Source organism: Heliangelus exortis, chromosome 9 (genome assembly GCF_036169615.1).
Source record: "Heliangelus exortis chromosome 9, bHelExo1.hap1, whole genome shotgun sequence".
Lineage (NCBI taxonomy): Eukaryota > Metazoa > Chordata > Aves > Apodiformes > Trochilidae > Heliangelus > Heliangelus exortis.
Genome location: NC_092430.1, coordinates 3658009 through 3670600, shown reverse-complemented (window position 1 = coordinate 3670600; position 12592 = coordinate 3658009). Strand labels below are relative to the sequence as shown.

General features: G+C 56.0%; 2 protein-coding genes across 3 annotated transcripts in view; one reads left to right on the top strand and one right to left on the bottom strand.

Annotated features, from left to right (window-relative positions):
* Positions 1 to 12592, top strand: part of LOC139800087 (collagen alpha-2(I) chain-like) — a 217060-nt gene that overhangs the window by 144262 nt on the left and 60206 nt on the right. The gene's annotated exons all lie outside the window — the stretch shown is intronic.
* On the bottom strand, positions 4401 to 11793 carry LOC139799606 (glutamine-rich protein 2-like). Of its 2 annotated transcripts, none has more exons than XM_071751706.1 (16): positions 11451 to 11793; positions 10810 to 10917; positions 10353 to 10421; positions 8919 to 9948; positions 8698 to 8786; positions 8467 to 8558; positions 8302 to 8383; positions 7961 to 8167; positions 6919 to 7035; positions 6650 to 6724; positions 6162 to 6329; positions 5891 to 6009; positions 5452 to 5517; positions 5099 to 5188; positions 4796 to 4937; positions 4401 to 4624 (listed from the first exon to the last, which is right to left on the bottom strand). In XM_071751706.1, exons 1-16 carry the CDS (start codon positions 11724 to 11726, stop codon positions 4496 to 4498), a joined length of 2859 nt encoding a protein of 952 aa, XP_071607807.1. In that variant the 5' UTR covers positions 11727 to 11793; the 3' UTR covers positions 4401 to 4495. The 2 variants fall into 2 exon arrangements, with proteins under 2 accessions (XP_071607807.1, XP_071607808.1); XM_071751707.1 differs by having other exon boundaries at positions 4401 to 4621.

Genomic DNA, 12592 nt, shown 5'->3' with positions numbered 1-12592 from the left:
TTTTCAGTAATAGAGCAAAAGGATTTTCAGTAATAGAGCAAAAGGATTTTCAGTAATAGAGCAAAAGGATTTTCAGTAATACAGCAAAAGGATTTTCAGTAATACAGCAAAAGGATTTTCAGTAATTCAACAAAAGGATTCTCATTAACAGCCCAATCCTCTGTGCACTCCACCTATGGGGACAATAAAGTTAAACCTTAGTAGTATGTCAGGATATAATAAACATGTGCATTGCTGCTGGCCTGCTAATGCTACAGTAAGCCATGAGCTGGGGTTTAGCAAATCATGGTACCCACAGTTGATATCATCAAGCAATAGAACAGAACACAGGGAAAGCAAAGCTAATTTACAGAAAAACTATGGTTTTTTAAAGTTTTTTTTCCCCCCCTCCAAATATGTCTTTATAAACATACCAGTTTGTAAAAATATTTCCTTTGAGGAATATGTTATCAGTATAAATTCAGGAAAAAGTAGCAGTATCACATTCTGCCACTGCATTTCTAAGTGATCTCTCTGTGCTAAGTCAAGTCGGGGGTTCACTGCCTTTCAGTTTTTGCTACATTAAGACCAGGAACCATGATTCAGCTGGCAACCTACCTGATTTTTCTGTTAAGCAAGTCTAACAAACACACCACCTCAGGAAAATTTAAGTTGTAGTATCACAGTTTGGTTGGGTTTTGGTTTTTTTCCTCCTTTTTCTTCCTTTTTTAAAGACACGTTTCTGAAGCAGCAGTTGTTAGGTCATACAGGTCATCATTAACCAACAGGTTCCCTAAAATTCTGAAGTTACACAGATAAAACTTTTTTTTGTGTTTTCTGTATAAAGATGCTGGAACTCTCTGCTAAAGAGATGGATGCCTATCAAGTTCAATTCATAGCAAATATCTGTAAAGCCTCAGCAGAAAAAAACTGGGGAGTATGGGAAGAGGAAAGCCAGGACATTAACTCAGGGAGCCTTCTGATCAAGCGTTGTTCATTTTTCTAAACTGCTTCTTGCTGGAAGCACTACAAGGAACAGGAATGCAATTTCTTATGCTCATATCCACTGTTGGCCTCAGGCAAAGACTGAAGGATGCCACTTTTTCCCTTGATTAAAGTTACTCTTATGTTCTTCTTCAATTAATTATTTTCCCATAATGATGTTCAACCGACTTTCCTTCCTGCCATGGGTGGGCTGCCATAAATATGCTTAAAAAAAAAATAATCTGACAGACACACCCTGTGTGATTACACAGGCCCCAGAAATAAGGCAAAGAAAGCTGAACTTTCACAATAAAAAAAAAATGAAGCCATGAGCCACGTTGGGTCTGGTCAAGACACTTCTTGCACCTGAAGGGTGCAGCTCTTCAGCCCTACAAAGCAGTCGAGTTGCCCCAAAACGAGTACAAATGCAGTTACTCCTAGAGTTGTATGTGCACTTCAGCACTCTGAAAAATACAGTAAGAACTCCTTGACTATTTTCTGTACTTGATTTTTTTCCCCACCTTGCAAAAATTACAGCTGAAGAGCACATCTCACCACGCCAGGAGGAAGGGTGTCTTTTGGTTTGGAGGCCTGCATGACCTGTTGGAAAACAGGTGATTTCCAAAAATGCTGCCTCAGCTCTTTCAAAAGGAATTATGAGCTGAAGATCAGCGTAGCTGGTGGTTTAAGTGGGAAAATAAGATAATATAAAAATACCTGAGAAGTGTCAAAATGACTCAGTGATGAGGCTGGGGAGAGGCATAGGCTGTGATGTGGTGTGCAGGGCCCTCAGCCCGGGTGTGCAAGTGCTGCTTGAACGTCTGCACTGCAGAACTGGAGAACACCTCAGAGTGCCAAAGCTGCACTGAGAGGGGGAGAGTGTGAGGGGGAGAGTGTGAGGGGGAGAGTGTGAGGGGGAGAGTGTGAGGGGGAGAGTGTGAGGGGGAGAGTGTGAGGGGGAGAGTGTGAGGGGGAGAGTGTGAGGGGGAGAGTGTGAGGGGGAGAGTGTGAGGGGGAGAGTGTGAGGGGGAGAGTGTGAGGGGGAGAGTGTGAGGGGGAGAGTGTGAGGGGGAGAGTGTGAGGGGGAGAGTGTGAGGGGGAGAGTGTGAGGGGGAGAGTGTGAGGGGGAGAGTGTGAGGGGGAGAGTGTGAGGGGGAGAGTGTGAGGGGGAGAGTGTGAGGGGGAGAGTGTGAGGGGGAGAGTGTGAGGGGGAGAGTGTGAGGGGGAGAGTGTGAGGGGGAGAGTGTGAGGGGGAGAGTGTGAGGGGGAGAGTGTGAGGGGGAGAGTGTGAGGGGGAGAGTGTGAGGGGGAGAGTGTGAGGGGGAGAGTGTGAGGGGGACAGACAGACACACATCTCCACCAAGTTGTTGCGACTGGTGCTGCAGCTTGAGAGCAGAACGAGGAGGTTGGGGAACGAAGGCCTGACCTGCCTGGGCCTTAGATCAGAATGCAATAGGAGACTGGGGAGAAAGAGTTCATTTTCTTTGGGTTTATCTATGTTTCACCCACGTCACAGCACTGCCACAGAAAACACCCAACCCACAGGAATGTCCCCAGCTGACTGCTCTGTGGAAACTGAGCCCCATCGCTCAACAAACACCAGATCACAACTAATCATGTCACAACTGAAAGAGAGAAATCAGCTCACTTACAGCAGATTCGGCTCCTGCAGCACTGAGAGGATCCTGCTGTCCTGGGACACTCTTGGTGTACCCTGGTACAGAGCCAAGGTTTGCTGGTGCCTTCCTCAAGCTCCAGAGTCCTTCCAGAGGACATGAAATGCCCGTGAGAAGGCCATGGCCTGGGGTCAGACCTCTGTGCTGCTTCCTGGCCTCCCACCTCACCAGCAACCCCCAGGCCGTGCTTACTGCCAAAAAGCTCCATGTCAGCCGATTCTGGGCTGAAACCTCTGTCCCTGACAACCAGAGCTCTCGGCTCCATTTTCTCCTCACTCCTGGGCAGTGCAGACAAGGAGCCCAGTGCTCAACTGGGGAATGAGAGGAGAAGGAGCTTGGTTTCTCAGCAAGTTTCTCATCAGCTCCCTCAGAGAGGAGCCTGGGTGCAGCTGGGCCCAATCCTCCTCTAATTAATCTCTATTAACGACGCATTCAGTGAGATTGAGTTGGGGAATGTTCTGCCTGGTACTCAGGTGTAAGGTCGTTACCCAGGTGGTTTGTATAAAACACAGCTTTTAAGTAAAGTCAGTGAGATTATAAAGCCTGTGAGGTTACAGCTGGCAGAATGATAAAGGAAGGTACTTTTAAAGCAGCAGATTGCAATTTAGCAAAACTTAAGACAGCTGTCAACGGAACAGGTTACAATTAGCAAAACTTAACAAAGCTACAGGTAGGAAAACTTAAAGTTAGAAACCCTCATGTGCTGAGATAACGTTAGAAGCAGTAAGAGAGAGAGGAGTAAAGGTAAAGATGATAAAGGTAAAGATGATAAAGATAAAGAAGAGATAGAGAAGATCTCACCACCCTTGGATCCAGCGATGATTTTGGTAGGAAGTTCAGGTCCTTGGATGCTGGGCTCACCTCCACCATTTTGTGTGCATCTTTGATGCCCCCTGACCCCACCATTTCAGGGGGGTTTTGGCATATCTTGCACAGCCAGGTGGTCACTTGGGCCCCTCCAGATGGGAGGACACAGCAGTAACCCTGATTTCTGTGCATCTGCCCTCTCCAGTGGCTTTCCCCAAGGCACACACAGGGTGTCACTCATCTTGCAGGGTGCAGCTCTCATGCCCCTGTCTCTTATGGAATAAGGACAGTGTCCTGGCCATCAAACAGAGCTCCCCTTGCAAGGGCCCTGTTTATCAGGGGGTCACCCAAATGAGGGTCTCTCCTTGAGAGAACAGAGTCCAGATGGCTCCTGGATGAGGCTTTCACCCCAGCACAGTGCCCACTTTATCAGAGGGGCTGTTTTGAGACAAATATTCTCTTTGGGATCCTACAGACATTCCATCCTAGCTCCAGCTCACCCAAAGGCCCCAGGCAGCCCCGCTGGATGCTGCCATGACCCCAGGACAGGCAGGAGCAAGGTCCAAGAGCCTCCTGTCCCACTGTTCCAGGTGGGAAGCAGGGAGGTGTTCCTGGGTGTCACCCAGTGAGGAGCTCAAACACCATCTCAGCTCCCCATGGCAACCCCAACCAAGCAGACTCCTGGGCTGGTGGGAGATGTTCCTGCCCATATAGAGGGGTTTGGAACTTCATGATCTTTAAGGTCCCTTCCAACCCAAACCATTCCATGATTCTGTGACTGTTATCCAGGGCTGACTGACCCAGAAATGGCACTGCAGATGCCTTGCAGTTGGCTTCAGGGTCTAACTCTAGCCATTTCCAAGCAGTCTTTTCAAAAAAAAGATTGAAAGTTCCCTGTCAGAGCAGCCAACAGGAAGGAAAACAGACTAAAAGATTTTTTATTAATTGAAAAAAAAAACCCTACAAGGAGAAAACAGCCCAGTGGTCCCTGCTTTTTCTCTGGGCTGCAGGATGTCCCTGGCACAGCACCTGGGATGGGGTCCAGCCCCTCACTGCTGCTGGTTGCCATTGCTTCCCTGGGTTCTTGGTGGCCACACTGGTGGCAGTGTGGGCAGACACCCATCCTGCTGGGCCCTGTCCATGGCACCATCCTGGCCCAGCAGCTCCATCTCATCCTGCTGGGAAAGAGAGGGTGGGTGGGCTGAATCCCAGCTCCCAGTCCCATCTCCCCAAGCAACGCTCCCATCCTCGGCTCTCCCGGGGGAAACTGAGGCACGGAACCCTCCGGAGACTCAGTATCCTCCTTACCAGCCCTGTACCCCTCTCCTTCTCCCCTCCCTCATCCCTACCTTGCGGGGTGGCTGGAGCAGCTGCAGGTCACTGGGCAGGAGGGGCTGGAGGCGCAGGGGATGCTGCTGTTTAGGGGTGAGGGTGTGTTGCCCCCCGCAGTCCCGGGGTACCCTGGGGTACTTGCACTTGGCTGCCAGCTCCCTGTGGGATGGGGCAGAGGGGTGCTCAGCACCCAGCACCAGGGTGGGAGGTCAGGGGGTGCTCCTGGCTGGGTTACAGCCAAAGAGCTCTCCCCTCACCAGAGCTGGGGCTGGGCCAGGCTGCACCCAAGGGGAGAGGGGATGGGTCCCCATCTTCCCTACCTGTGCCCGTGCTCCAGCCTGGGGTTGCTCTCCTGTTGCATGGCGAGGTGAGGGGACAGTGGTGGCAGGTATGGGAGGGCCTCCTGGTACCTGGGGAGGGCAGGAGCCACTGCTGGGTGATGGGGGACAAACTACCAACCCCACAACCCACGGGGTTTGTACCCCACAGGTCCCCCCCCTGCACGATGCTCTTGGGGTGGGGTCCCCGTTCCCCTGGTGGCAGAGAGGGGGCTCAGCAGGGCCAGACCCCCCCAGGTGACACTCAAAGACCCATGTGCCCAGCACAGAGGGACCCTGCCAGCACCCATCTTCTTTGGGTGCCCGTCCCCTCCATGGTGCTGGGGTCTACTCACGGGCCAGGCACCCTCATGCTGAGGGGACGGTCACAGGAGAGGCAGGAGAGCTGGGCCAGCAGTGGACTGGAAAGGGAGAAAAAGGAGGAGTGAGCTGTGGGGGAGGATGATGCAGCCCTGCCTGCACAGGGGCAGGTGCTGGGCACTTTGCTGGAAAGAGTTAGGGCCTTGGTGTGGGGAACTATGGGGGCTGCAGCCCAGCTTATCCCCCACCACCACCCCAGAGAGATCCCAATGTTCCAAAAGGAAGGGGCCCCACAAAGCCTTTGCACCCACCCCCCAGCTCTGGTTTGGGAGAGCTCCAGACCCCTCCTCGTGGCTCCTTTCAGGAAGGAACTGCTGCCTGTGGGAGGAGGAGGTGCAGCTCCCTCCTCAGAACCCCCACATCTGGAGGGAACAGGGGGAGCAGTGTCCCTGAAGCCACCCCCGTGGCACTCACCTCTTCACCCCAGCTGCATCATTGCCCTCTGGCAGCAGCTTCCCCTTGCCCTGCTCCAGGATGCTCTTACACCTCTCCTCCAGCTGCTTCTGCAAAGACCCCAGCTCCTGGCAGTCCACCTGAGGGGACACACGTGTCCTCAGCACCCATCCCGGGATGGGAGAGCTCAGTGCCCAAGGAAGGGAGAGCTGGGAGAGAGGGGGGAACCCTGGCGAGGCTGCCAAGCCCTGAAGGAGCCACTTTTGCCCGGTGGGGATGAGCAACCCCTCACCTTGGATTCCATCTGCTCAAGGAGCTTTTCTTGGGACTGGATATAATCCTGCTTCTGGCTCGCCACCTGGCTCAGCATCATCTCCTGGATCCTCTGCTCCAGCCTCTCCAGGATGGCCTCAAGCTGGCTGTGGCTGACGATGCCAGCCAGGGCACTTCTGTTGGCTTTCTAGAAAAAAAGGGAAGAGGGGTGGGGAAAGGATGGGAGCAGGAGAGGGGTGGGGAAAGAATGGAGCAGGATGGGCAGGGCCAGCTTGGGGCAGGGAAGAGGGAGAAGGAGCTCCATGGTCCTGCTTGTTCCTGGGGGGGTTGGCTGGGGGGGTGGTTCCACCACCCAAAGGGATGCAGGGGAGGCAGAGGGACACACAGCTGGGCTAGAAACTGTCCCTCCCCCAGGTCTGGTTGTGGCACTGAACACCCAAGGGACAAGAGGCACTTGTCACCCTGCCCAGGACCCCCTTTGATCTCCAGGGTGCCTCCAGGCCCTACCATATCCATTGCCTCCTCCAGGTCCTCCTTGTCAGCCTTCTCCTTCTGCAGCCTCTCCACAGAGCAGGACAGAGCCTTCCAACACAGAGAGCAGCTCAATGATTGCCCTGACAGGGTCAGAGCTGCCTCCCAGCCAGCCCACCACCTCCCCCCCACCCTTTGCAAAAAGCCTCCAGGAGCAGCATTTGGAACCTCCCCGGGGGCTGCCAGCAGGTTGGCAGGAGGACAAATCCCTCGTGGTCCCCAGCCTGTGGTCCTCAGCCACCAACCTCCAGGTTTTGGTGCCTCTGCTCACGCTCATCCCGGAGGATCCCCCAGAGCTCCTCACACTCCTTCTGCAGCTGTGCGATGCTCACCTGCATCTTCTTCAGCTCCTTCTCACCTTGCTTCAGGGAGGAAGGCAACAAAGTGGTGATGTCCCAGGGGGGGGACCTGGCTGCCCCACGGGGACAGACCCGGGTTCCTCAGCCAGTGGATGTTTGCAGGAAGGTTTTAATTTCCCTCTGATGTAAACACGTTGAAAATACGAAATATGTGTCTCTCAAATCAGTATTTTTTTTTTCTGCTCTTTGAAAAATATGTCATATTCTCAATTAACAGGTTTTTTACCCCAAACTTAACTAGCTTCTGGTTTGTATCATGCCTGGCAGGCACCTAAAGACAAGGCTGCTGATCAGGTCACCTCCTGGTACATGGGCCAGACAAAGATAATCAACTTAGCAAGGTAACAAGGACTGAAAGATTACAATAACTAAGAGAGAAGTTGTTGGGATGGCAAAATCTCTGTGTGTCATCTCTGGCAAGTCCGTGTGCCAGTGATTACTGAAAAGACAGAACCCCTTTTTGCTGTATAAAAACTCAAAGAGAAAAGGAGAAGGCGAGGGCTCTCTCTTCCCCCCTCTTCTCTCACCACTTCGGCTTCAGCTACAGTGATAAAACTGAATTGCTCTCTTGGTTTTTCTTTCCTTTCCTTAACAACTCTCTCCCCAAAGCGACTGATTTATGTAAAATCTCTCCTCTTGGAAGCTTCCTTTTTTTTTTTTTTTTTCCTTTTAGAGCTGGTGTTACTGTCTCCTTTCCCTGCAATAAATCTTTGCCATTTGCTCCGATCACAAAACCTGCAATTTTTGCAAATCCGTGGGATGTCTGTGAGTAGTGGCCGATTTTTCCTCACAATCAAACCAGAAAAGAATAGCTCGGATCCTAACACCACTCCTCCAGCTCAGTCTGAGGGCAGCAAAGGGCTCCATCCCTCCATCCCATCCCAGCCAAGCACAGGCAGCCCAAATTCCTCCCCACCAGCATCTTTACCTGGTTCCTCCCCGCCACCATCACCGTCTGCCGCAGCATCGAGGTCCCCACCAGCTCCTGGAGGCTCTCGGGCTGTCCCGGTGTCCCATCGATGTCGGAACCGCAGAACCGACACACTGCCTGCTCCTCTACCGATACCCCTGGCCCTGCCCACGCTCCTGCCGCCTCCTGCTCCGCGCTCCGCACCGATTCCCGCACCTTCTCCAGCTGCCGGGAAGGGAGAAAGGAATCGTCTCCGATCGCCCCAACAAAGCCCCAGGGTGCCCCGGAGGCTCCGTGTCCCCGGCCAGGCAGAGGATGGAGCCGGGACACATCCATCAGGATCACCCCCCGATCCTCACCTCCTGCTGCAGCCGCTCCAGCCGGGCTCTGCTCTCCTCCAGCTGCTCTCTCAGCTCCAGACTCATCTCTTGCTGCATGGACCTGGACAGACAGTGGGGTCAGGCTTAGGCTCTTTGGGAGCAAGCCCCCCCAAGGGGTAGGAAACCCTCTCCCCTCTTTTTTACCTCACTTGCTGGGTGATCTGGTCGCTGATGTTTTCTCCCTGTTCAGCCTGAGCTGCTCCCAGCTTTCCCAGCCCATCCTCCAGTTCTCCCACCTGGGGACAGCAGCAGTGGGACTGTCAGGGCACAGTGTCCCCCCCACCGGGACTCATCCCAGAAAGGATCATCCACCCCTCCCCATCCAACCCCCCCAGCATCCCCACAGCCCCCCCCCGGGGACTGCCACTGCCTCACCTTCTCCTTCTGGTCCTGCAGGATGCTGTCCAGGGAGGACACCTGCCCCCAGAGGCTGCCCAGCATGTTGGGAATGATGTTCTCCTGGTCTGGAGACACGGGGACCAAGGGGACACACTCTGTGAGGATGTCTCATCCTTGGGGACAGGCTCTGAGCACCATGGATCCCCATAAACCCCCCGTCCCCCCCACTCCCCCCCCAGCTCCCAAGGGTCTCCCACCTCCCTCTGGGAAGAGGAGCAGGCTCAGCTTCCGAAGCTCATCCTTGTCCACCTTGGTGGCTTCCAGCTGGGCCACCTGCTCCTTCAGGGCAGCGTAGAGGTGGCTGAGCTGCTCCACCTGGCTGAGAGACCCCTGTGTCCCCAGGGCACCCCTGGTGTCTTTCTCAGAGCCAGAAAGGCCGAGGTCCATGTGTGGGGAGCTCTGCTGGATCCCTGCTCCTTCTCTGTGGCTCTCTGGAGGTGGCAGCTGCATCCCTGGGAAGGCAGCCTGGGTGCTGGGGGACCCTGGCTGGGTCCCTGGGAAGGCAGCCTGGGTGCTGGGGGACCCTGGCTGGGTCCCTGGGAAGGCAGCCTGGGTGCTGGGGGACCCTGGCTGGGTCCCTGGGAAGGCAGCCTGGGTGCTGGGAGACCCTGGCTCTGTCCCTGGGGTGATGCCTTGGGTGCTGGGGGACCCTGGCTGTGTCCCTGGGGTGATGCCTTGGGTGCTGGGGGACCCTGGCTGTGTCCCTGAGGTGATGTCCTGGGTTCTGGGGGACCCTGGCTGTGTCCCTGGGGTGATGCCTTGGGTGCTGGGGGACCCTGGCTGGGTCCCTGGGGTGATGCCTTGGGTGCTGGGGGACCCTGGCTCTGTCCCTGGCTGGGTCCCTGGGGTGATGCCTTGGGTGCTGGGGGACCCTGGCTGGGTCCCTGGCGTGATGCCTTGGGTGCTGGGGGACCCTGGCTCTGTCCCTGGGAAGGCAGCCTGGGTGCTGGGGGACCCTGGCTTGGTCCCTGAGGTGATGTCCTGGGTGCTGGGAGACCCTGGCTCTGCCCCTGGGGTGATGCCTTGGGTGCTGGGGGACCCTGGCTCGGTCCCCAGCATGGTATCCTGGGTGCTGGGGGACCCTGGCTCTGTCCCTGTGCTGATGGTCTGTGTGCTAAGGGACCCTGTCTGTATCCCTGGACTGGTGATCTCCCTGGTGGCTTCATGCTGGGTGTCTGAGGCCATGGTGATGGGCTCAGCAGAGGCAGACTGGGCTCCACTGCCCTCCTGGGAAGAGGAGAGAAAAGGGGAGCAGGGTTACAGGCAGATATTCAGTGGTGAGGACAGACCCCCCAGACCCCCCCCATCAGGTCCCCAGCCCCTGTCCCCAAACTGCCACCCCATGGAGGCAAACTCAGTTGGGGCAGGAGGGCAGAGACCCCCTGAGGTGCCAGGGACAGAGCCCTCCACCCCTCCCCAGCATCCCGAGTGCTTTGCAGAGGTTTGGGGCCTGTATAGGTACTCCCATGGGTTTGGGGGGGGCTCTCCTGCTCCATGGAGGGGCATTTGGGGTACCAGCACCCACTCCTTCTCCCCAGCATGGTGCTGGGACACGGCCCCTTTCTGAGCAGACCCCCTTGGGGGGGCACCCAGCCAAGGAGCTGTCCTGGCTCTGTCCCCAAGGGCCATACCCTCGGGCTCTCCAGTGTCCCTCGGTCCTGGAAGCTTGGCAGCTGGCTGGCAGCATCCTGGAGTTTCCCCTGGAATGGGGTGAGGAGAGGGACAGCAGTCAGGGAGTGAGAGAAGGATGGAACAGGAGCATTCTCAGAGTCACTGGGGCAGGGCTGGGGGGGGAGCTGTATCCCCCCTCTCCAATTCCTTATTTTTGGGGGGCTTTTTAGCTCCAAAGGGCCTTCCCACCCCTAGCAGGTGATTCCCTCTCCCACCAGGCTGACCTGCAGGGTTTCTGCCTTCCCCACAGCAGAGGGTGATGGGGCTGGCAGAGGGGTGGGGTGAGCACCCCCAAGCCCCCTTGGGACATCCTTGCTTCCCCCTGGGTGACAGCTGAGGTGACAGGGAAGGGGCTGGGGGTGGTGGGCTGATGGGGGCCATCTCCCCCCCCTCCTGGGGACACCAGGAGCTGCTCACCAAGCCAACTGCCTCCTTCAGCATCTCCAGCTCCCCTCTCACACGGGTCAGCTCCTCCATGGCTGCACTGAACTTCTGAGGGAGGCTCTGGGGGGACAGGGCCACGACCTGGGAAGAGATGGCTTGGCTGGAGTGAATCCCAGGAAAAGGCCTGGCTGGAGCTCAGGAATGGGATGGAGGGTGGTGGGGCCAGGTCTGCAGGGGTGCCCAGGGCTCTGGGGGTTGGATTGGACCCACCCAGCAACTTGCTGAGGGCAAGGTGAGGGGAGCCAGGGCGAGCAGAGCAGCATTTCAGCCCCTGCTCTTCCTCTCCAAACTTCCATCCCTTTCCCAAGGGGAGCTGGAGCATAAATCAAGCCCTTGGCCAAAGGGCCAAGGGTGGCACGAAGCCCAGAGCTCAGGAATGGGATGGTGGGGCCAGGTCTGCAGGGGTGCAGAGCCCACTGGGGGCTGGATTGGACCTTGCTGAGGGCAATGTGGGGGGAGCCAGGGCAAGCAGAGCAGCATTTCAGCCCCTGCTCTTCCTATCCAAACTCCTGTCCCTTTTCCAAGGGGAGCTGGAGCTTAAATCAAGCACAAAGCCCAGGGAAAGGGATTGGGTCGGGCTGGGGAGCACCCAGGGCACCATCCAGAACCTCTACCTTGGAGCCGTCAGCCTTGAGCTCTTCCAACATCTCCTGCCCCTTCCTTTCCTGATCCTTTTCCCACTCCTCCGAGGCAGGGAGTGCCTGGGCAGCCCAGGTCCCCCCTGGGAGGGGCGTCTGGCTGCGTCCCACCTCCTGGGTGGGCAGATCCTCCATGCCCAGGTATCCCAGGATGTCGGAGAGGAGGCGATGGAGGAGCCTGTGAGAGACACTCCCAAAATCCTCGGGCTTCAAAGCTTGGTCCAGCAGCTGCACCAGGGTGAGGGAGGCCATGGCTGATTTTCTGAGCCAAAAAAAAAAAAAAAAACCAAAACCAAAACACAGCAGGAAGAACCTTCCCTGGGCAGGGGTGGGAGCCCCTCTGGTGGGATGGGTGGGAGGGATCGAAAGGCTGGATGAGAGGGATGGGAAGCCTGCAGCCTTCCTCCTCCTCCTCACCACGGGACACGGGTGGCAAGGTGAGCCCCGAGGGCAGGGGCTTGTTGTCACGGGTTGAGGGGGGGGAACACTACTGTGAAGTGTTCTGTTCCAAGGCAACACCCTGCTCCCACCACTTGGGATGAAGGATTCCCCCCCCTCCCCAGGGATGGGAGATTCCCAGGGTCTGCCTGCTCCTGTTTGTCATCCCCGGGGACAGCTCCTGCTGTGCCACGGGCAGGGAGAGAATTCCTGCTGCTCACACAGCCTGCTCCAGCCGGGAACAATCCCACTGGAGAGCAGGACCAGCAAGGAAGTGCCTCCACTTTGGTTTGATAGTTTTTTATTTTTACTTTTTTTTGAGGACTCAGAAGCCTGACCCCATTTCCTCCACCCCTTAGAGGGTGGAACAGGGAAAGCTGCAGCCAACAGCTCTGAAATAAAGAGAAGCAGGGAAAAAAACCAAAGGCTTTTCCACACCCCAACAAGTATTCCAACACTGGGAAACACCCCTGGAGGCTGCAGTCTCCTTTTAAATATCTCCAGGGATAGAGAATCCACTACTTCCCTGGGCAGCCCATTCCAATGTCTGAGCACCCTCTCCAGAAAGAAATTCTTTCTAATATCCAACCTAAACCTCCCCTGGCACAACTTGAGACCTCTTGTGCCCTCTTGTCTTGCTGAGAGTTGCCTGGGAAAAGAGACCAACCCCCCCCTGGCTC

Coding starts and splice junctions, on each gene's coding strand:
- LOC139799606 (XM_071751706.1), bottom strand. CDS start 11,726: ATGGCCTCCCTCACCCTGGTGCAGCTGCTGGACCAAGCTTTGAAGCCC. Junction 9,949..10,352: donor GGACACTGGAGAGCCCGAGG/GTATGGCCCTTG, acceptor TCCTCTTCCCAG/GAGGGCAGTGGAGCCCAGTC. Junction 4,625..4,795: donor TGCTCCAGCCACCCCGCAAG/GTAGGGATGAGG, acceptor TCTCTTTCCCAG/CAGGATGAGATGGAGCTGCT.